The sequence below is a fragment of the Protopterus annectens genome, chromosome 10.part0 (assembly GCF_019279795.1).
Source record: "Protopterus annectens isolate FY-2018-M chromosome 10.part0, PAN1.0, whole genome shotgun sequence".
Taxonomy (NCBI): domain Eukaryota; kingdom Metazoa; phylum Chordata; order Ceratodontiformes; family Protopteridae; genus Protopterus; species Protopterus annectens.
This window is the reverse complement of record NC_056744.1, coordinates 132,028,647-132,049,934: the sequence shown is the minus strand read 5'-3', so window position 1 is coordinate 132,049,934 and position 21,288 is coordinate 132,028,647. Positions and strand designations below refer to the sequence as shown.

General features: G+C 38.1%; 1 protein-coding gene across 2 annotated transcripts in view; it reads left to right on the top strand.

The window, feature by feature from the left end:
- The window catches only part of PRKCA (protein kinase C alpha), a 2,412,375-nt gene that overhangs the window by 1,349,990 nt on the left and 1,041,097 nt on the right, over positions 1-21,288 (top strand). For both annotated transcript variants that reach the window (XM_044085102.1, XM_044085103.1), the window contains exon 4: positions 3,640-3,751. In XM_044085102.1, coding sequence (XP_043941037.1) covers positions 3,640-3,751 — 112 coding nt within the window. The remainder of the gene's footprint in view (positions 1-3,639; positions 3,752-21,288) is intronic.

Genomic DNA, 21,288 nt, shown 5'->3' with positions numbered 1-21,288 from the left:
AGCTCTTTGATTGATGGTAGACTGGTGCTCATGATTTTCTCAGCAACTGTCACCACTCTCTGCAGCTTTGTGTTTCAGCTACTGTACAGTTCCCGAACCAAACCGTGAAGAATGCTCTCATAGCTCCTATGTAGAAGGTGGAGAGAACAGTAAGTGGGAGCTTTTCTCTTTTGAGCCTTCTCGGAAAGTGGAGACATTGATGGGCCTTTTTGACCAACTGACCAGTAATCACAGTCCAAGAGAGGTCCTCTGAAATGTGTATTCTTAGAAATGTTACCGTTTCTACTTCTTCACCATTGATCTTGAGTGATGAGTGGACAGTTGACCTTTTCCTGAAGTCAGTCATGATTTTGTTTGTTTTATTGATGTTCAGATCTAGATTGTTTCTCATACACCAGTCGATCAGAGAGTTGACCTCATCTCTGCACACTCTTTCATCCTGTCCTTTGAGGCCCACAACCGTGGTGCCATCTGCAGACTTGATATGATTGAAGCTGTGTTTTGCTGAACATTCATGGGTAAGGATGATGAACAGCAGCGGGCTGAGTACACATCCCTGAGGAACAACGGTGTTGAGAATTACGCACTCCAAGGTGTTATTTCCTACACATGTCCTCTGTGGTCTTTTGTTCAAGAAGTCTAAGATCCAGTTACAAAGCTGCTTGTAATTCCTAGGTTGACTAGCTTATCAATAAGTTGCATCGGAACCACAGTATTAAATGCCGAACTGAAGTCTATGAACAAGTCTGACATAGTTGTTCTTTCCCTCTAGATGGTCAAGTGAGGGGCAATGCCACCAATATGGCATCACCAGTGGACCGGTTTGCTTGATAAGTGAACTGCAGAGTGTCAAATGTTGATGGCAGAATTGCTGACAGGTGCTTTTTAATAATTCTCTCAAAACATTTCATGATGTTAGAAGTTAAAGCAACCAGTCTCTACTCATTCAGGCAAGACGGATTGGCTTTTTTTGGGAAGAGGCTTGATATTTGTTACCTTGAAGCAAGAGGGTACTTTTTCTAGAACAAGGGAGGTGTTGAAAATATCTGTCATAACTGAGCATACTTGATCTGCACACCCTTTTAGTACTTTGCCCAGTATATTGCCTGGATCCTCTGCCTTCTTGGGGTTCACTTTCTTTAGCTGTCCTTCCACTTCCTCTGAGTTAAGACTGAGCACCCCCCCCCCCCCATTCTGGTCAGTGAGTAACCTAGTTGCAGGCAAGTTATTTTGCTCTTTGAATCTACCAAAGAAGGAATTCAGCATGTCCAGGTATTCAGTGCTGTCTTCACACTGAGCTGTCCTGGTTTTATAATTGGTGGTCTGTTGTATCCCTTACCAAAGACTCCTAGTATCCCTCATGTCCTCGAAGTGACTCTGTACCCTCCTTCCAAACTCTCTGTTACCCTCTTTAATGCCTCTCTTTAGATTTGCTCTGGCTTCACTTAGATCTTCCTTGTCTTTTGACCTGAATGCTGCATTCCTTGCCTTCAGGAGTTCATAAACTTTACTGGTGAGCCAAGGCTTTTGGTTTGATTGTAAGTGGTGGTTGTAGCAATGGAGTTTATGGATATTGTGTTGGTTCCTTATAGTGAAGGTATCCTACTATGATTCATGTTGGTTCCTTATAGTGAAGGTATCCTACTATGATTCATGCCGTAAGTGGTCACAAGATGAATTTCACCTCTGTAGTACTGATCCCTATAACACAATAACTCATCCCTTGACATACTCTCCATCTGTCATGTGGTAGGATTGCAATTCATGTCAGAATACTCGCATTAAATAAAACTGCATCTTAAATCCTGAATCTGTTCTTCTAAATCCAGAGCATCAGAACAAGTGGTTTTCAGTCTCACAGAATGAGATTTTGGAATATTCTTAAAAATGTGAGATCTGGTTGTATGAAGTTTTTGTTTGTTTTTTTTTTTTTTTGTTTTGTTTTGTTTTTGTTTGATGAAGTTGTGAAAACTCCATCAAGCAGCTAAATAACATTCATACCTAAAAAAGTTATTGTGATTAAAATCTGCTTTAAGAGTAAAAGTGCCAAAACATACTATTCAAATAATTATGAAAAACTTTAAAATAATTAAAAACATTTTGCCACTATCAAAATGAGTGAGTTTTACATTTCTCTGTTACCTCTATGGGAGATTTTTTGCCCCAGCATTTACACCCATATATGCAAACTTATGGGATAATTTGAGATAATTTCTGTAAAGGGTAGGATAATACTCCTTTCTATAATTATCTAAAGATGTGGAAATGATATTTGGATGATTACGGGGTGGTAGACGGGAATAATTTACTCTGGGATAGAGGTGGCACTTTTAAAAAAAACTGTTGATGTGAAGATGGTAGGTTGTTTGGGGGAGGAAGTGTTGTATTTTCATTGAATATGAACATGGAAGATGTCATTGGAGGTTGATGGAAAACTGTAATAAAGGATTTGGCTAGAAAAATAGTAGAGGGTAGGATAGATATTGAATGTTGGGAGCAGGAGAGTCCTTAGGTCAACTGGTGCCCTAGGCAAAAGGGCTCCATCGCGCCCCCCACCACACTACCCAGTGCCCCTATTCTGGTCTACCTACACAAAAAAAAATACTGGAAAAGCGCCCTTGCTAGAGCGGCGCCCTAGGCGCCCACCTAGTTGGCCAATGCCTAAGGCCAGCCATGGTCGGAAGTTAAGGGGAGACATAGAAAGAAAGGATTAAAATTAGATACATGAGAATATATAAGGCACTGTGGTGGTGGTGCTGCGGTAGTGTTCTCGCCTCACAGTTAGACCTTGCCCATTCGATTCTCAGTTAGAGCGTCTTCTGTGTGACAACATGCGTGAATGGGTGTTCCTTCATTGAAGGTTGTGAGTTAGGCCCGGCAAGCCAGCACGTAAAACTCTACTGCCAGTTAATAGCAGACCGGAGTTCCGCTGTGGCGACCCCTAACCGGGAAAAGCCGAAAGACACAAACAAACAAACAAACATGAGAATATATAAGATGTGGGTGATATGCTACTGGAAAATGGTGTCTAATTGAGAATTTCATCACCATGAAAAGGAGTTTGCTAGGAAAGTGGACACTTGGGGCATTAAGTCTATTAACTGATTCCTTGATCACTGCAATATTTTTCATGTGTGCTTTGCGTTTGGTTTTAAAATTAGATTGCGTTTATATCTGTAACAGATGGTGGTTTGGACTGCCAATGTTTTCATCCTAAAATTGAGAAGCCATTGTTACAGCAGTTATGTCTGCTTAAAAGGGGTCATTACTTCGGGATAGCCACCTGGGGTAAGCATTGCGTTCTTTCACGGATAGTGCTATGAAAGTCAGTGCATTTAGTTAAGGTGTGAAAATAATGGAGTGGTCTGTTCTTTGTTGGACTGGTAGCCCATTAGCATTTATTAAGTTAATCCATTTTGTTAGAAGTTGGCACCACCTCAGTTTGTGCATGCTGTGAGCTGTTAATATCTTACTGCAACTGCTACCTGTATTCCTTCTTAGGCATGAAATATATGCTATAAAATCCAAGTGCATTTTTTCATGTGAGTTTCAGTTCGAACTGATGTAATCTGTGTATTCACTTATACATGTCCTCTACTAGGGAATAACTTTATTTTCATGTTTTCTTTATTTCTTTAGGACCCAAGAAGCAAGCACAAGTTTAAAATCCATACCTATGGCAGTCCTACATTTTGTGATCACTGTGGCTCTCTGCTGTACGGGCTAATTCACCAGGGGATGAAGTGTGAAAGTAAGTCTAGATCTTATTATTTCTAGGTTAATGCTGTCAACTGAAAATAGAGACCGAGTTGAATAGCCATTTCTTATAACAAAACAACTGGCGGGCTGGAAATGTGCACAGTGTTGTGGTCTAAGGGAGAGGTGGATGCCATCTCATGTAACAGTTGTTATATCAAGCAGATTAGAAGTTAAGACCATTGTTTGTAAAAAGGGAGTTTTCAGTGATCATCGAGAATAATAGGCATATCCTATCAACACAAGGCTGTTATGCAGGTTTTAGGTCAAGTTTCAAGCTTTTACATGATATGTCCCCTCTGCTAGTACAACAAGAAAAACAAGATTTCTAACTATATGTGTGTATGATTCACTCCTGGAAAGGTATGTATGATCGATGCATTAAATGTCAGAGCTGTCTTCATGGAGAAAGTGTTCTTTGATTCTATAGCTTCCAAAGGAGTGACCTAGACGATGTACATAACATATACCAGATTTCTAGAGCTTGTGATTTCTGGGTATCGAGTTCCTTACCTTTTGTTATTAAAGACACAGAATTTATATATTCTGAGGTATTAAATCACCCAAGCCTAAAACGCCTTTTCTGTATACTTCATGTTCACAACCAAACCTCAGAATGGTACACAGAAATTTTTGGCCCTGCCTCCTTTAACTAAGTAACTTACTAGCTAGTAGGCTGCATTAGAAAGGGTAAGGAGTTATTAAGAAAACAGTACTAAGATCATTATAGGATGTTCAGTGGAGAAATTAATCACCGTTTGCCACTTATTATTCATATGTTCATATTTTAATAACTGAGAGACTTACATTTTATTGAGCTGTATGGTGTGAAACACCAATATGGCAGACAGGGCAAGTTACTGTAAATGCTGGTTTATATCACAATATTCTGAAAATATTGCTAATTGTTTCTTAGTAATTGTGAAAATAAGCAATATTTCAGTATGTATTAAATACTTCAAAAACCAAGTGACTTACAAAATGTTGAATGAAATTATTTTAAAATGTAGATATGACGTATTATTTGTATTGCTGATTATACAGTTAAATATTTTCATATTTCTGTAAATTTTTCAATAAATGTGCACTTATAGAGGAATTTCATGTTGTCATGTGAAAGCTTATGTCTGCTTAACAAAAAATGTTCTAACAATGTATGTCTAGGTTGTATAGTTTTCAAGATATGAAAATCTGTGAAAGTTTAGAAAAGCATAACTTGGGGTTTGTGTGCATTATAATATATTACAGTATTTATGGAAAGACTGAATGTACTGACTTGTTATCGCAGTAAAGAACACTTCTTACTGATAACATTGCTATTTGTGCACTTTTAATAGCTTTTATTGCTCGCAAATTTATATTTGTTTATCTCATGCTTTTTAAGTTTATTTTTCAGAAAGTGCTCTGGAATGCAAGATGCACGTAGACTGCTAGAGGTGTGACATTTCACGCCATATATCTGTTAATGAGTTAAAATTATGGGCAGAGTCTTCTAGTAGTTAATAATGACATGTAAATAACAAATAAGTAAACAAATAATGACATTATTTAAGAAAGAAATTGCTTACTTTTCTGAAGTGATATCTTTGTATAACCGCACCGTTGTGTTCCTCTGCATTGTTTACTCATTCTTCCATGTTTGTTGATGTGCTTCACATGCATTTGGGACTTGTGTTTTCATGCTTGTACAAGCAACAGAGAAAGGAAGATCTCCATTGCTTTTTTGTTTTTAAACTAAAAAATCCAGACAGTTTAGAGGTATGAGTGACAGGGCAGAAGTACAAGGAAAATCGGGTACTTTTCATTAGTTTTGCAGAATGTACCAGATTTTCCTTGTATTTGCTCTGCCTTCATACATACCGCTCATCCTCTTAGCTCAAGAAATGTAGACAAAGCCTTACAAAACAGGAGACAATGGCCCTAAAATAGGGACTAATTGTAAAAGTTCCTTTTATAAACTTAGAAAGCTGCTAGAATAATAGGATTTGTGTTATTGTGCATTGTCTGAAGGATAGGAATTCTGAAACTGACATGCGCATCATTATTTAGTGACTTCAGTCCTCAGTGATTTGTCAGAAAAAACACAGATTTTATGAGGAACAGACCAAAAATATAAGGCAAAAATCTGGAATTCTGTGAAAATCTGGACAGTTTCGACGCATACCTTCATTGCATGTATTAATAAAGAGTCTAGCCGCTCAGTGGTACTTTAGTGACCTGATATTTTTCAATTGGTATATACTCGATTTGCAGTCTGCATACTGGTTGGACTGATGGTGCGCGTTTTTGAATAGTAATGAGCTCTCACTGCATAATATATTATAATGTACACAAACGTAAAACTATATTTTTTGCTAAACTTTCACAAACAAATTGTTTGTCATATCTTGGAAACTGTACAACCTGTACATAGATTGTTAGAAAATGTTTATTACTCAGACATAAGCTTTCATGTAATAGCAAGAAATTCCACTGTGAATGCATGTTTATTGAGATATTCACAAAAATGTAAAAACATATGCTTAACTGTGTAATTAGCAGTATAAATAACAATGAATATCTCTCAAAATGTGCAACTTACAGTACAAATGTCAGACACCTTTCTTTAACAACAGCTAATGATTCATCTCATATCATGTAACTGTAAGTCACCTTTTTTCCCTTTGAAGTATAAAGTACACATGGAACTATTAAGTTACATAAGTATTAACAAACAACTATCAATGTCTCAAGTGTAGTATAATATAAATAAACATTGATAAAGCATTTTCCTGTCTGTCACCATGGCCTATCACACTATACCCCCCAGAAACATATAGGTCTCTCTGTTATGAAAATATGAATAATGAGTGACCGTGATTCATTTTTCTGCTGAAGTATCACACAGTTTATCAATCTTAGTGTCATTGTCCTCATAACTGCCTATTATTAGCTGGTAAGTCACTTTGTTAAAGAAGCCAGAACAAAAAATGGTATGGACTCCATAAAGAACTATGAGTGTGGATTAGAAGTTTACAAAAAAGGCGCTATAGACTTGAATCGGCTGGCTACTGTTCGCTGTTTACAGTAGTCATGCTGTTAGGACATTTGTTTTGCCCTATCCCAATTCAGTAGCTTGTATGTTTGGAGCTATGCAGTTAGCCTCAGAAAGAGAGGGAAAAGGAGGGCTTGTTAAGTGCCTGTCTGATGTCAGAAAGGTGCTTAACAAGCTCTTATTAAGTACCCATAAGAACTGTTAAGATCAGGTGTCACATTCCAGATTAATAGTGCATAGTAGCATCAAGCAAAAAACAGCAATGAAGTTAAAGAAGTTTTAAAAGCTGTTAGATGCTTTTCTTGAAGTATCTAACAGGTTTTATATCTGTTCTTTCTTCAGTGGGACACTTTCTTTTTGCCTGCTTTCTGTTTGACATTACTGTGTTTAACTGCCTTTTGAAGGCTTTGAAAACTAGTAAAATACTTTACATTCATACACCTTTTTAGCTGTTACTGGTAGTATATGGAACACACAAAGCTCTGTGCAGTCAGAGAATTATGACTGGATTTGGATCCTTCCAGTCAGAACTCTTTATTATGTGCTCCCAGCATGGATGTCAAGATTCATTCCTCAAGCTTCTCAATGTGAATTTATTGGCATCCATGTCTCGAATACACAATAGGTTGATTAGTATTGGAGATAGTAACCCAGGCTCTTACTCGCTAACACTAGCGGTAATCTACATATATTTCACATATCAGTAAGTGGGCCTCGGGTTTATATTCCCTGCACCTTCTCTCAAGGAAGCAAGAAAGTAAGTGGTCATCTAAGTCCTGCTTGTAAAACTGACTACCGTCTACTATTTGCTTCAGGGGTTCTAAAGTACGCTATGAGCCTGAACAGCCAGCAGCCTTTACCCCCCATATCTACCCTGTATCCAGCAAACCTCTTCTACTTTATAATAACCCCGCTTTAATAGCTATCATTCCTTCCCTAGTTCTAAACCAGCTAGCTCCCTTACATAATTACCTGCAGTACTAGATCTGGCACCCTTATCCCAACCCTTATCTCCTGCTTATCCCTCTGTGTTTCCTCTGTAATTACACTACATCCCTTAAGTCCTAGACCTGCTCTTATTTTCTCACTTACCCTTTACTTCAACTGTCTCTCCCACCTGTTTTTATCTCATAGACTCCTGATTTATCTCTGATCTTTCCCACTCCTGACTTACCTACTTACCTTCAGTTACCAGCATTGCTGATAGTTTCTTCTCTAGCTTCTCCATCACTTGTCTCTACCTGCTCCGTTTGCCCTGTGGGCTTACTCCACTCCCCTACCCCCAATTCCCACCCACCCTCAGGAGTCATATTATTATACCATCTAACCACACCCCTTCCCTCTTCCACCAATCACAAACCCTTCACCATTAGCCAATTAACTCAAGTTCCCTCCTTTCACTTACCACTCCCTATCTCTCCCACCACACCCTCCACCTATTTCCTTTCCACACCTAGTATACCTCCAAGCCTATAACAGGTACCTAACAACGTACTCTTCCAGATGTATAAGCTACCCACTCCAGCCCTCTTACAGAGGTTACTCATACTTACACTTCTACCACCTCTAACTTTAGCTTACCTGCTAATCTCCTATGAACACCCAATATATCCATACTTTCTCTACACCAATAAGCTATCTACCTCTCTTTCTCTACCTATTTTCACTAACCATGTTAACATAACATCAACACCCATCTATCTACTAGCAAAATACCATAGGATAGCCCACATTAGATATGACTCTCCCAATCCCAGAAAATCTCTAACTCTATATAGTAAATTCACAAATCCTATACTTTAAACACTACTCCTTTCTTTAAAAGATGGAGAAATTCACCCAAACCCAGGCCTAACAACTGCTACTACCACTCAACTCCTCAAACCCAACCCCTCTACTATCCATTCCCATAGCAAACCACCTAACTTACTCTTATTAGCTCACCTCAACATACGTAGCATTAATAACAAAGTTGCACAACTCCATGCTCTCTTGGAAGTCTACTCCTTTGACATTCTTTGTTTAACAGAAACTTGGTTAAAACCTGTAACTAAAGACAATGAAGTCATCCCACCAAGTTATAATATTTTGTGACTTGACTGTGCAACCAAAAAGGGTGGTGGTGTAGCTATCCTATTTAAATCTGGGTTACAGATTACTACCTATGACTATAAACCACCTCAAGACTCCAATGCTGAAATTCTCATTACCAAGCTTCAACTTAAAAAATTCAAATCCATTTATATTATCTGTATCTATCTTCTTCCAGGTAATAACATTGCCACAATAGAGAATATCCTTTGCTGGCTATCCCAAAATTTACCCCAAGAAACCATAATCCTAGGTGATTTTAACATTGATTGGAAGTGTTGTAGCAGTAGCCACCCTACAAGCCATATTAACCTTTTTGTTTTTTTCTCAAACCATTACCTCTCCTACCAGGATAACCAAGCCTAATAAGAAAGAAAGTACCCTTAGATTGGATTCTCATAAATAATCATCCCCAGACATATGAATCTGGAACTCTCCCTGATGATGTAAGTGACCACTCACTAACCTACATCATCAGCCTTAAAACCAATCTACCAAATCCATCCATATTTAGGACAATTAGAACCAAGGAAAACTTCAACCCCAGTCTCTTCCAAAGAGAACTAAGAGCATGTAACTGGTCTCCCTTAAAATACCTCACACTGGAGGAAGCTGTTAATTACTTTAATTCTAACTTCCTAGCCATACTGGACCACCATGCACCAACCCGCTCTATTAGAATGAGAACTAAATCTGCCCCATGGCTTTCAAAAGAAACCAGGCAAAAAATCCATCTCAGAAATAAATACTGGAATAAATCTCGTTTAACTAAAAACCCAGTAGACCAACAAAACTTCAGACAGCTGAGAAATGAAACTAAAAAAGCTGTACTGTCTGACAAAAGAAACTACTACCTACAGTTCCAGCAGACTCACCATAATAAACCACAAAAGTTCTGGGCGAGTATTAATCAATTATTATACCCAGGTCAATCCATCATACCAAACCCACAAGGCACAGACCGACAGAATTCTAAGCAGACTGCCAATACCTTTAATACCTTTTTCACTGAGGCCATTCAAACTCTTGCCAGTCGGTTATCTACTCAGGACTTAACTATATCCAACTCTTAACTCTAACCCACCCCCTCCATTTCTCTTCCAACCAGTCCCAACAACATATATTCTTACCCTTATCCAAAAAGTGAAGCCATGCACTCCTTCAGCAGACCAACTACCCGCTGAATATCTACAAAAGGCAGCCAAATCCATTGCCTATCCCATTTCCATTCTCATCAATAGAACCATCAGTGAAGGACACATCCCTAGAATATGGAAAGTCTCCCATATTATCCCCCTTCATAGTGGTGGAAACTCTACTGAACTCTCCAATTACCATCCCATAGCCCTACTGTCTTCCTTAGCAAGGATCATGGAAAAATGCATCCATAGACAATTGCTGGACCACCTAATCCAAAATAACTTACTTTCCAACTCTCAACATGGTTTCAGACATTCCCACAGTACTACTACTGCCCTCCTTTCCTTTACTGACTGTATTAATGAAAAACGTAACCTCAACATGCTTTCCTCTGCACCGTTTATAGATTTGTCTAAGGCGTTCGATATGGTAAATCACCAGATACTTATAAATATCCTCAAGTCTCTGTCACTAGATGCATTAGCTATAATATGGTTCCAGTCCTATTTGGACAACAGACAACAGGCTGTGCTTTGGCATAACACTCTACCCATCTGCCCATTAACAAGGGTCCATATTAGGACCTGTCCTATTTTCTATATTTATCAATGACCTTCACCTAGCAATCCCTCAAACTACATGCATGCAATACGCAGATGATTCAACTCTTATATGCTCAGCCACATCTATATCTGAACTTCACTCCCTTACCCAAAAGGTCTTTAACACAGTTGAACAATGGTTTACAGAACTCTCTGTCTCCTTCTGAACCCCAAAAAACTAAACTCCCCCTTTTTACTCCTACTTGTAAGCCCCCCCATTAGACTTCACAGTAATATCCAATAACAGTACTCTCATATCCCCAGATCCAACTACTAAACTACTAGGTATCACCATAGATAACAACCTTAACTTTGACACCCATATTAACAGTACTCTAAAATCTGTTAATAGAAAACTGGGCTCTCGCTACAGGATCAAACCCTTTCTCTCTCCTGCAGTAAGAATAACTATTGCTCACACTTCTTTTATTTCTACTCTCCTCTATGCCTCACCCATATATACTAATCTCTCTAAAAACAACCTTAATAAAATGGAACATGCCTACAGTAGCATAGCCAGATTTGCTACAGGTAACCCTTTCAGAACCCACCACTGTATTAATCTAAAGCAGCTAGGATGGCCTGAATTACAAAATCAGCTTAAATTCCACCAACTGACCATTGGCCATAAAACCCTTTACCAACCTACCAATACCCCTGTACTATCTACCCTCATTATCCCGTTTAGCAATCTAAAGACCTTACAATCATCACATAAACTTCTTGTAAATATTTGTAAATCAAACAACAGAGCTGGGGACTCTCTTTTCTCTAATACTATTGGAAAATCCTGGAACCTTCTTCCTAGGGAACTTTCCTCTCTTCCCTCTATATCACTCTTTAAAAACAAACTTTTCCTCAGAACACACTGGTTGTGCCCCTGTACTAAACCTGACTGATCAACTAGCTCTCTTACTTGGATCAACCTACTCTCCTCTTCACAGTAATCTTGTTCCTTTTCTTAATAACAACTGACCTTGTCCTTCTAGATACTTTTAGTTACATCCTCATACTCTCATTAAGGAGACTACCTTTACTAATATATTGTATAATTCAGCTCCTTCTTTTTCTTTATGACTACTTGTATACTAATATAGTGTATAACTCAGCTGCCATCTTTTTCTTTATGGTGTACTGCAACTACATTTGTATTGTGTAGTGTATATTTTGCACTATGTTATGAACAAATGGCCTCCTTGATTATTCTCTGTACAGCACCTGCAGTGTTCATTGTATACATTCATTTTTTTGTATGAGTGATTTTATTTTGTTTCCTCGGAGCTTATCTCCCCGGGTCTCTACTGAAAATGGACATATATCCAGTTAGACTAGCCCGGTCAACAAATGTAAAATAAAATAAATAAATAATAAAAATAGATCCAGTCATAATCAACTATATTTAAAATGCTAACATGTCATGATAATTTTGAGCTAAATATTTCCACACTTATCAGTTACTTTACAGGAAATGAAACTGAATGGAAGTATGAGAAACTACATCAATTCATCCAACAAATGAGTGAGCTGAGACTCAGTGCATTAAACAAAGGAACTGGTAGCCTAATAGGGACAGTTCATCAAAACTAAGGACAAACCTTCAGGGACAGTGCTTTGGATGTCACTTTATTTATTTGTTAAATGGTTTGACTTAAGCTTTTCATGGCTTTGCTTGATTTGCTTGGTGCTTTTTTTTTGGGGGGGGGAGGAGTTTCAAGTGCAAGTTGGCATTCACTTGTGTCTGTGCTTATCGATTGTACATTTTTGTTAATGGTGAAAATTAATGTTATCAGATGGGCTTACCTGAAGATACAGATATAAACCATCAGTCTGCCAAACCTCTACCAACAAGTCTGAATATATGCTGTGGTCTGGAATGCTGACCTTAAAAACCTGGTATCTTGGTAACAGCTCTTGTTTTATGGGAGATTGTAGGGAAACTAACCTCATATCTCCATGTCCACTAAGGAACAGAAGGCATTATGGTTGTAGCATACAGCTGGCTTTTCTAGAGGAAGATCTCTACATACCAGAAACTTTTGCTGCATTGATTTCACTGCATGCATACATACATACATCTATACAGTTATAAGATGACGAAGGTAGTCTAGTCTGCCTGTGTTTTCTGGCTTGTACTTTGATGCTTCCCCTCCTCTCTGCATGCCTCTGTCATCTTCTTTCTGTCCCATATTTGCTGAATCTGCCAATAGACCCATTGCTCACTACCAATTCAGGCAGAGCATTTCACATGTTTAGCGCCTTTTGAACAAGTTATTCCACAGACCTATACTGACAATCTGTTAGTCTGCAGCTGACAACCCCTCCTTTTTGCCTTGGCATTCCTCTTTTGTTGTTCTCCCTCAACCTTTTAGGCTCTCATGTCTGTAGACTGTGTCCACTCTGCCTCTTCTCCTTTCCAGAGTACTAATGTGTGCCATTTATTATAATGTAAATTCTCCTTTCCAGAGTACTAATGTGTGCCATTTATTATAATGTAAATTCTCCTTTCCAGAGTACTAATGTGTGCCATTTATTATAATGTAAATTCTCCTTTCCAGAGTACTAATGTGTGCCATTTATTATAATGTAAATTCTCCTTTCCAGAGTACTAATGTGTGCCATGTATTATAATGTAAATTCTCCTTTCCAGAGTACTAATGTGTGCCATTTATTATAATGTAAATTCTCCTTTCCAGGGTACTAATGTGTGCCATTTATTATAATGTAAATTCTCCTTTCCAGAGTACTAATGTGTGCCATTTATTATAATGTAAATTCTCCTTTCCAGAGTACTAATGTGTGCCATTTATTATAATGTAAGTTCTCCTTTCCAGAGTAGTAATGTGTGCCATTTATTGTAATGTAAATTCTCCTTTCCAGAGTACTAATGTGTGCCATTTATTATAATGTAAATTCTCCTTTCCAGAGTACTAATGTGTGCCATTTATTATAATGTAAATTCTCCTTTCCAGAGTACTAATGTGTGCCATTTATTATAATGTAAATTCTCCTTTCCAGAGTACTAATGTGTGCCATTTATAATAATGTAAATTCTCCTTTCCAGAGTACTAATGTGTGCCATTTATTATAATGTAAATTCTCCTTTCCAGAGTACTAATGTGTGCCATTTATTATAATGTAAATTCTCCTTTCCAGAGTACTAATGTGTGCCATTTATTATAATGTAAATTCTCCTTTCCAGAGTACTAATGTGTGCCATTTATTATAATGTAAGTTCTCCTTTCCAGAGTACTAATGTGTGCCATTTATTATAATGTAAATTCTCCTTTCCAGAGTACTAATGTGTGCCATTTATTATAATGTAAATTCTCCTTTCCTGAGTACTAATGTGTGCCATTTATTATAATGTAAATTCTCCTTTCCAGAGTACTAATGTGTGCCATTTATTATAATGTAAATTCTCCTTTCCAGAGTACTAATGTGTGCCATTTATTATAATGTAAATTCTCCTTTCCAGAGTACTAATGTGTGCCATTTATTATAATGTAAATTCTCCTTTCCAGAGTACTAATGTGTGCCATTTATTATAATGTAAATTCTCCTTTCCATTTGTCACTCTTTTTACTTTTCTGTGTATCATCTCCAATAACACAATTTTTTTATCCTGTTTCGTTACCACCATAATCATCAACTATCTTTTCCCCCATTTTCTACATGTGATTGGGGTGTTGTATCAGCTGTTGCTTTCTCTCTTGGTTCAATGCCACTCTCCTCCCTTCTTCAAGACACATGCCTGACTTTCACAGGTCATCGCTCACTCAATCCTTCCATCTCTTTCCTGGATGTCCTCATTTCTCCTTGCCTTCTTCCTATCTGTCCCAAATCTTCACCGCCAAATTGTTTTCTGCTTTCCTCCATATATGCCCAAGCCATTGTAATATGTCCTGTTAGACCTTGCCTACAATTAGAGCTAATTAAGTTTCTGCTCTGATATCCTTTTCTTTATCTGGTCCACAGTGTGCAACTACCACCCATCTCAGGCACTTCATCTCCATCACTTCTAGCTTACTCAACTGCTCTGCCTTAATTGCTTGGGTTTCTGTGCCATACAGTAGTACTGATCACACCACTATTTTGTACACCTTATTTTTCAGATTCTTTGACATTCTTCTGTTATACAGTACCCTGGCACTCTGCGCCAGTTGGCTGCAGCCACTCTAATTCTAGATTTCACCTCTTAATTCATACTTCCTGTCTCCTTATCCACCCTTTCCAGATAACTGAAACTGTTACTTGTTTCACTATTTTTCCTTCTATCTCAATTCTTACCTTCTTCTGATTTCACCTCTTTACTGCCATTACAACTGTCTTTTCTGTGCTCCGTTTCATCCAGTGCGCTTTCAGTTTTGCATTTCAGTTCCCAATTCCTTTGCTGCAGCTCTTGCTTATAGTCTGCCTGTAATTCCACATCATCTGGCTGCAGCCACTCTGTTGATTTGTCCCGTATGACCTGTTTGCTAATGTAGTCCATCACCAGTATGAACTGCAGTTGGCTCAGAGCCGAACCCTGATGCAACCACTCCCACTGGGAACTCCTCTGCAAGTCCAAACACTATTCTTACTTGTGTTTTTAGGTCCTTGTACACAGCCTTCACTAATTCTGCCAGTGTTTCTGGGACTTTGAACCATCACAGGACTGCCCGAATCATCTTTCTTTGGACCTTGTCGCATGCTTTCTAAAAGTCTAGGAATGCCCAGTTGGACACTTTCTTCATCTCTATCTTCTTTTCCATTGTCTGTCTCACTGCAGACATCACGTTGGTTGTGCATCATCATTTGAATCCAAACTGCTCATCTCCCATCTTGCTTTGTACTACTCTGTATATTAATTTATAGAACACCCTCTCCAGAACTTTCATGTAGTGTTTGAGGAGTTGGACATCTCTCTACTGCCCACAGTTGGTAATTTCCCCTTCGTTTTTGTACATTGACAGTGGTATACATACAGTGTTTTGTGCAGCCTGACGGCATTTCTGTGTGCCATCTACTGAGTCACTTTCCAAAAGATGGTATAGAGCATCTGATGACTTGATCTTCTCTATTGCAACTGCTCTCTTAACCTCTTTGCTAGGCAACCGGTATTCCTTCTTAGCTTGGTCTTTCTTTTCTGTCTCCCACTTTTTCCTGCAGTCCACCTTCCTTTTGATGACTTCCTGAACTTCTGCATTCCACCACCAGCTTTGTGCACCTTCTTTCCATACCTGGCTCGGCCACATATCTGTTCTGCAGTCCTCAGACATAATGATTCGAGGCACTGCTATTCTTCAACTCTACCTATTTCCTCATCTTCCTGAGGTGCAAAAGCCCTGAGTATATTCTTGAATGTGTGTGCTTTCTCTCCAATCAACTTTCAGGTCTTCATCCTAGTTTCTGTTGAACTTGGAGACTTCTCTGACCACTGCTTTCAGCTGATTGTGGCAACCAGTAGTTATGTTTTTGGCTGGCTGTTTCACTGAGGTTGAATTTGCAGTCACTGATTCTACCCCAGTGCCCTTTCCTCTCTGAGTATTCTACCTGAATTGCATGTTGGCCACTCTTGTATGCGATCATGTGATTGTCTCTCTTGCTGAACCATGTGTTGACCAGCATCAAGCCATTTTCCAGAGAAAAGTCTAGAATGGCTTTACCTTCTTTATTCTTGTTGCCCTACCCACGTGCATCCAGGCAGTCCTAATATCCTCTTCTGTCTGTCCCAATATGTGCATTTAGGTCCCCCACTGTCAACACCAACTCATGATGTCCTGCTTCATCTAATAGGTCCTGCAAATGTTACCTGAATGCACTTTTTTACTGTCTGTTGGATGGCACAGGCTGAGAGTATGAATACAGCTCTTTCCTTACACTGGAGTCTTATTGCCATGAGTCTGTTACTAATTCTGATAGCATCCCTCACTGTCTCCTGAAACCTCTCTCACTATAGTTTCAACACCATTTGTAGTCTCTCCTCCTGAGCAGTCGACTCTGTATCCCAATCCAAGTGGCTTTGCTGCATTGGCCTTCCATCTTGTCATGTCTTCTGGATACAGAGGATGCCATACCTCCTCTTTACCATCATGTCATTCACTTTCCTGCTGTATCCTGTCAGTGAACCAATACTGAGTGTAGCAATCCTTTGTTAATGTTTGGCAGGTTGATTGGTTTCCAGGTAACTCGAGCTGAGCAACTGAACACTGACCCGCCAGTAGCTTATTGACCCAGGTTTGCAGGGCTTTATGGTGGACACACACTGACAAGTAGGGCACATAGATCACTCCCACCATTAATAACGGTTCAAGGAGTAGGGTGAACACTCCACTTATTACCGATAAATACCCAGACCCATTTTTGGGCAACATTAATCAATGCAACTAAATCAGCTAGATCACATTGTTACACCCTAGACTGGCTAGTCCTGGCATGGCACGTAATCCGTCATCCATGCTCTCTTCTATCTTGATAGTGCACCACAGTAAATCAGCAAGTGCCCAAAGTGCGGATCCATACAACTTTTCTCCAGGTAGGTGCCATCTAGAGTCTGTGCTGCTGTTCACAACCCCATTTTTGGGTGAGGTTGAGGTGGGAAATGCTCAGAATATTGTGGGGAGGTGGAAAGTTCCCCTCAGGGATACACAGAGAGAACATGGAAACACCATACAGGCATTGGCCAGAGGTTAGGATGGAACCTTATGCCTTGTGCATGAGAAGCGAAGAACTTAACCATCATGCCAACTGTTGTTCTCTGTATGTCATGCAGATCTGAGATGCATTTTTCCAGTTCCCATCTTGCCTTTGCAGTGTGAATTAGCATTATGATTTCTAAGTGCCTTTCCCATTTACTTTCACCAGTTCATCTGTTGTTTCATTCTGGGATCTTGGTCTCCCTCCCTTTACTTACATCTGACACCTTTCCTGTCCTCCCTCTACATTTCCTGCAAACCCTTTCCATTGTTCTACCCTTTCTGCACTGTAGCCCTCCTATCTGAGTTCCTCTCCACTGTCATTTGTTTCCTTCTATCCTTTATATCTGACTCCTGTATGGCATTCTTTTGAGCCTGATAAAGAAAGTTTAGTTTGAAAACATTTACTCAATGAAATGCTAGTTTAGCTTAGCGACGTGACATTAACCTTATCTAAATTCTGAGTCCTAGCCCTGTTCCTACTTGTGTGTGTGTGTGTGTGGGGGGGGGGGGTCTTTCTTCCTGAAAAAAAGAGAAGCTTATTTCATAATGGATGCCTAATTAGGAAAGTCAGCACATGTTATCAGAAAAGTATGCCTACTTAATTTTAGAGTCTCACAAATTATATATGTTTTGTAAGCTTAGGACAGAAACCTTAATAGTGAGTGCAAATTATTTTGGAATGTGACCCATAATGTCGATTTTAATTAAGTTATTTTTTGATAGAATCTCGCTAATTAAACTAAATAGGAAATTAAGAGGATTAATTAAGTCCAACAAGGCCAATTATGAGGTCAAGATATCCTCACACACTAAAGAGCTATGTCTACAGCTATGTCCGAAACCTCAAAGGGAACAGGCATCAGTCTGCCGAACTGGTGATCCATGGTGCCACCTTCACTGAGCAGAGTGTCTTAGCAATTTGTTGGCTAGCATATTCAGCTCAACCACTGCTCCACTCCCCCTACCTCCCTCCATGAAATATGCTCCACCCCCTCACCTCCCTCCATTGTAATACCTACTAGCATAATCCCCCCCAAAAAAAAATATTAATAAGGGAGCAGGTCCTGGCAGCACTCGCAAAGACCAAAAATGTAGGCAACCTTCAGACACTGGATCCAACCCAGTTAGGCTTTGTCAGGGGAAGATTATGCATACTAAACTTGGTGGACTTCTTTGAAAAGGTCAGCAAGGCAATAGGTGAGGGGAAAATGCTTAATACCTCCTACCTGTAACTAGCTAAGGTGTTTAATGCAATACCCTTCTCAGGTATAGTTGACAAACTCACCAAATTGAAGATAAACCCCTATAGAATTTGCTAGATTGCCAACTGTGTCACATACAGTATCCAAGAAGTCAGGATTGGTAATACAACCTCTACTAAGAGACTGGTCACCAGCCCTATACATTAGGGCTGTGTGCTGGGACTGATCCTATGTGGCATTTACTACTTGAAGGTAAAGGCTAATGTCAATGACCTTTGGCTGACTTGAGTTCACAGATGAGTGAAAATTGGGAGGTATCACAGATTTTCCCCATGACATAAAGAGCTTACCAAGAGGGTCTAATGCACACAAATGACTGGTGCCAAGGTAATAGACTAAAGCTCAATGCCAAGAAATGTGTTATAGTACCTTTTGAGAAAACAGCCCCCCAGGCTAGATGCTGCATTGGTAAGACACATCTGAGACTTAACCCAGTATTCAGGAATCTGGGAATAAATATAGACAGTAATTCAGCCTTTGACGAGCATATGGCCAAAGTAGTAAGAAAATCATTCTATGTCACCCACTTTATAAGTAAGGGCGTAGCATCACGGTCCTAGGAAATCATACTGCCACTTAATCTGATCCTTATCAGACCCATCATTGAGTATAATGCCCACTTTGGCATGTACCTGACCAGACATATGCAACAACTGGAATGTCCACAAAGGTTCCTTACAAGGAGAATCCAAGGTATAAATGCATTGCCCTATATAGACCGCCTTAAAGCCCCATCTCTGTACTCTGTCTCCTACAGGTTGCCATACAAGTCATCCTCAGATCCAGCTCTGATGGACCTTTTACATTTTTGGTGTCCAGTTATTTGAGAAATCCAGAAAATCTAACTGCTGCTTATATGATTCTATTTTACATTCCAGACTTATGAGGCAAAATACAGTTATACAGAGTTTCTAAGGAAATCACATCTTACAACTTCTTTTTTTTTCAAAACAGGTTTATTGTTTTAACATATAAGAGAAATATCATAACAATTTTATACAAGTAATTAAAAATAGGTATTGTTATAATATTCAACAAAACAACTAAAGTATTTACAAAGACATTCACTACAATCAGATCAATTAATTAAACTAAAATATCATGCTATTGAAATTAGAATTTTTTTAACAAATTTTGTAAATTATCCCATACAATATAATAAGATGTTTTTCTAGTTGTTCTTGTCCTAATTGTGTTTATTTCCATATGGCACACTATATTCATAACATTTTTAAATTCATTGAACGAAGGAGGTGTATCTGAAATCCAATTTCTAGTTATTATTTTCCTAGCCACTGCTAGAATAGACCATAACAAGGGAAGCTTAACCTTTTTAACACTTTGAGGTACAGGTGTGTTGAATAATATAAGAGATTTAGAAATAATGAAATTATCTGTAAAAAGAGCCTGCAAAAATTCATTAATTGACTTCCAGTATTCTTTCAATTTTATACAGTCATAAAACATATGAGCCCAGTCAGCATTAATTTCTACATTACATCTCTTACATAAATTATCTTTATTATTTACTTTATTCATCATCAAAGGTGTATAAAAAGATCTATGTAAAAATTTCCATGTATAAAGTCTCCAGACGATGGAAGACGTAGTTCTATAAGCAGATTCCAATATATATCGTTTATCTTGTTGATTTGGTGGGTCCCCATTAATAGAAGTGAAATAATTCCAGTATGAATCTACACTGTAAAAAGTTTCTTGTCTGATAATTTTATGTATGTATGAAAGTTTACCTTTATCAGAAACTTTATGTTGTAAATTTAATATCAAGTAATCAATCAGTGTTGGAATAGATTCTTTAACTGTTATAGACATTAGATCTATTTTATTAATGAGATGTTGTCTAAAGGTCTGAACCTCTAACCAGCAAGTTTCTCTTAGATCAAATTCTTGTTTTAAGAAATCTAGATTTTTAACTTTATTATCAGATATCAACTGATACCAGTACTTTAGATCATTATCTATAGCTAAATGAGTTCCTTCAGAAGTAGATGACAAAAGCATACCCTGAGTATACATTATAGGGAATACAATAAAATTCCATTCCCTATACTTAGGGTGCATGAATATAAAGTTACGATAGCTAATAATAATATTTAATGGGTAGCAAACCATATGTTTAGGTGTAATAGGTGAAGTACAAAATTCCTTTAGTAACCATAACATAGAGTTATTTACAATCATATTTTTATGTGTTAAGGAGATTTTCATGAAGTGCATACTAATTAGCTCCCAATAATCTTTCCATTTTGCGACATATGACTGATCTATTAATAAAGTAATAACTTTTACAATAGAAGAGATAGTATATAAATTAAAGTCTGGAAAAGAAATACCCCCTTGAGTCCAGCTATTAGTATGTTTCTTTAATGCAACCCTAGGTCTATTAGGTGCCCATAGGAAATTTAACATTAGTGTATTCAGTTTCTTGATAATTATTTTTGTAGTTGGAAGTATTATTGATTGTATTAAGTATAAAAGTCTCTCCTCCATAGTAAAAAACATATTATTCCAGGTATTAAAAATATTTTGTATATTAAGAAAACAGGTATTATAATTATTATGTATAATAGATTTAATATCTTTAGATAGTATTATACCTAAATAAGTTATCTGACCTGAATTGGGTACATATTTAGTAAAATCACTAATGAGAATATTTTTTCGTGTATATATAGGCAGTATTTTAGTTTTTTCTTCATTGAATA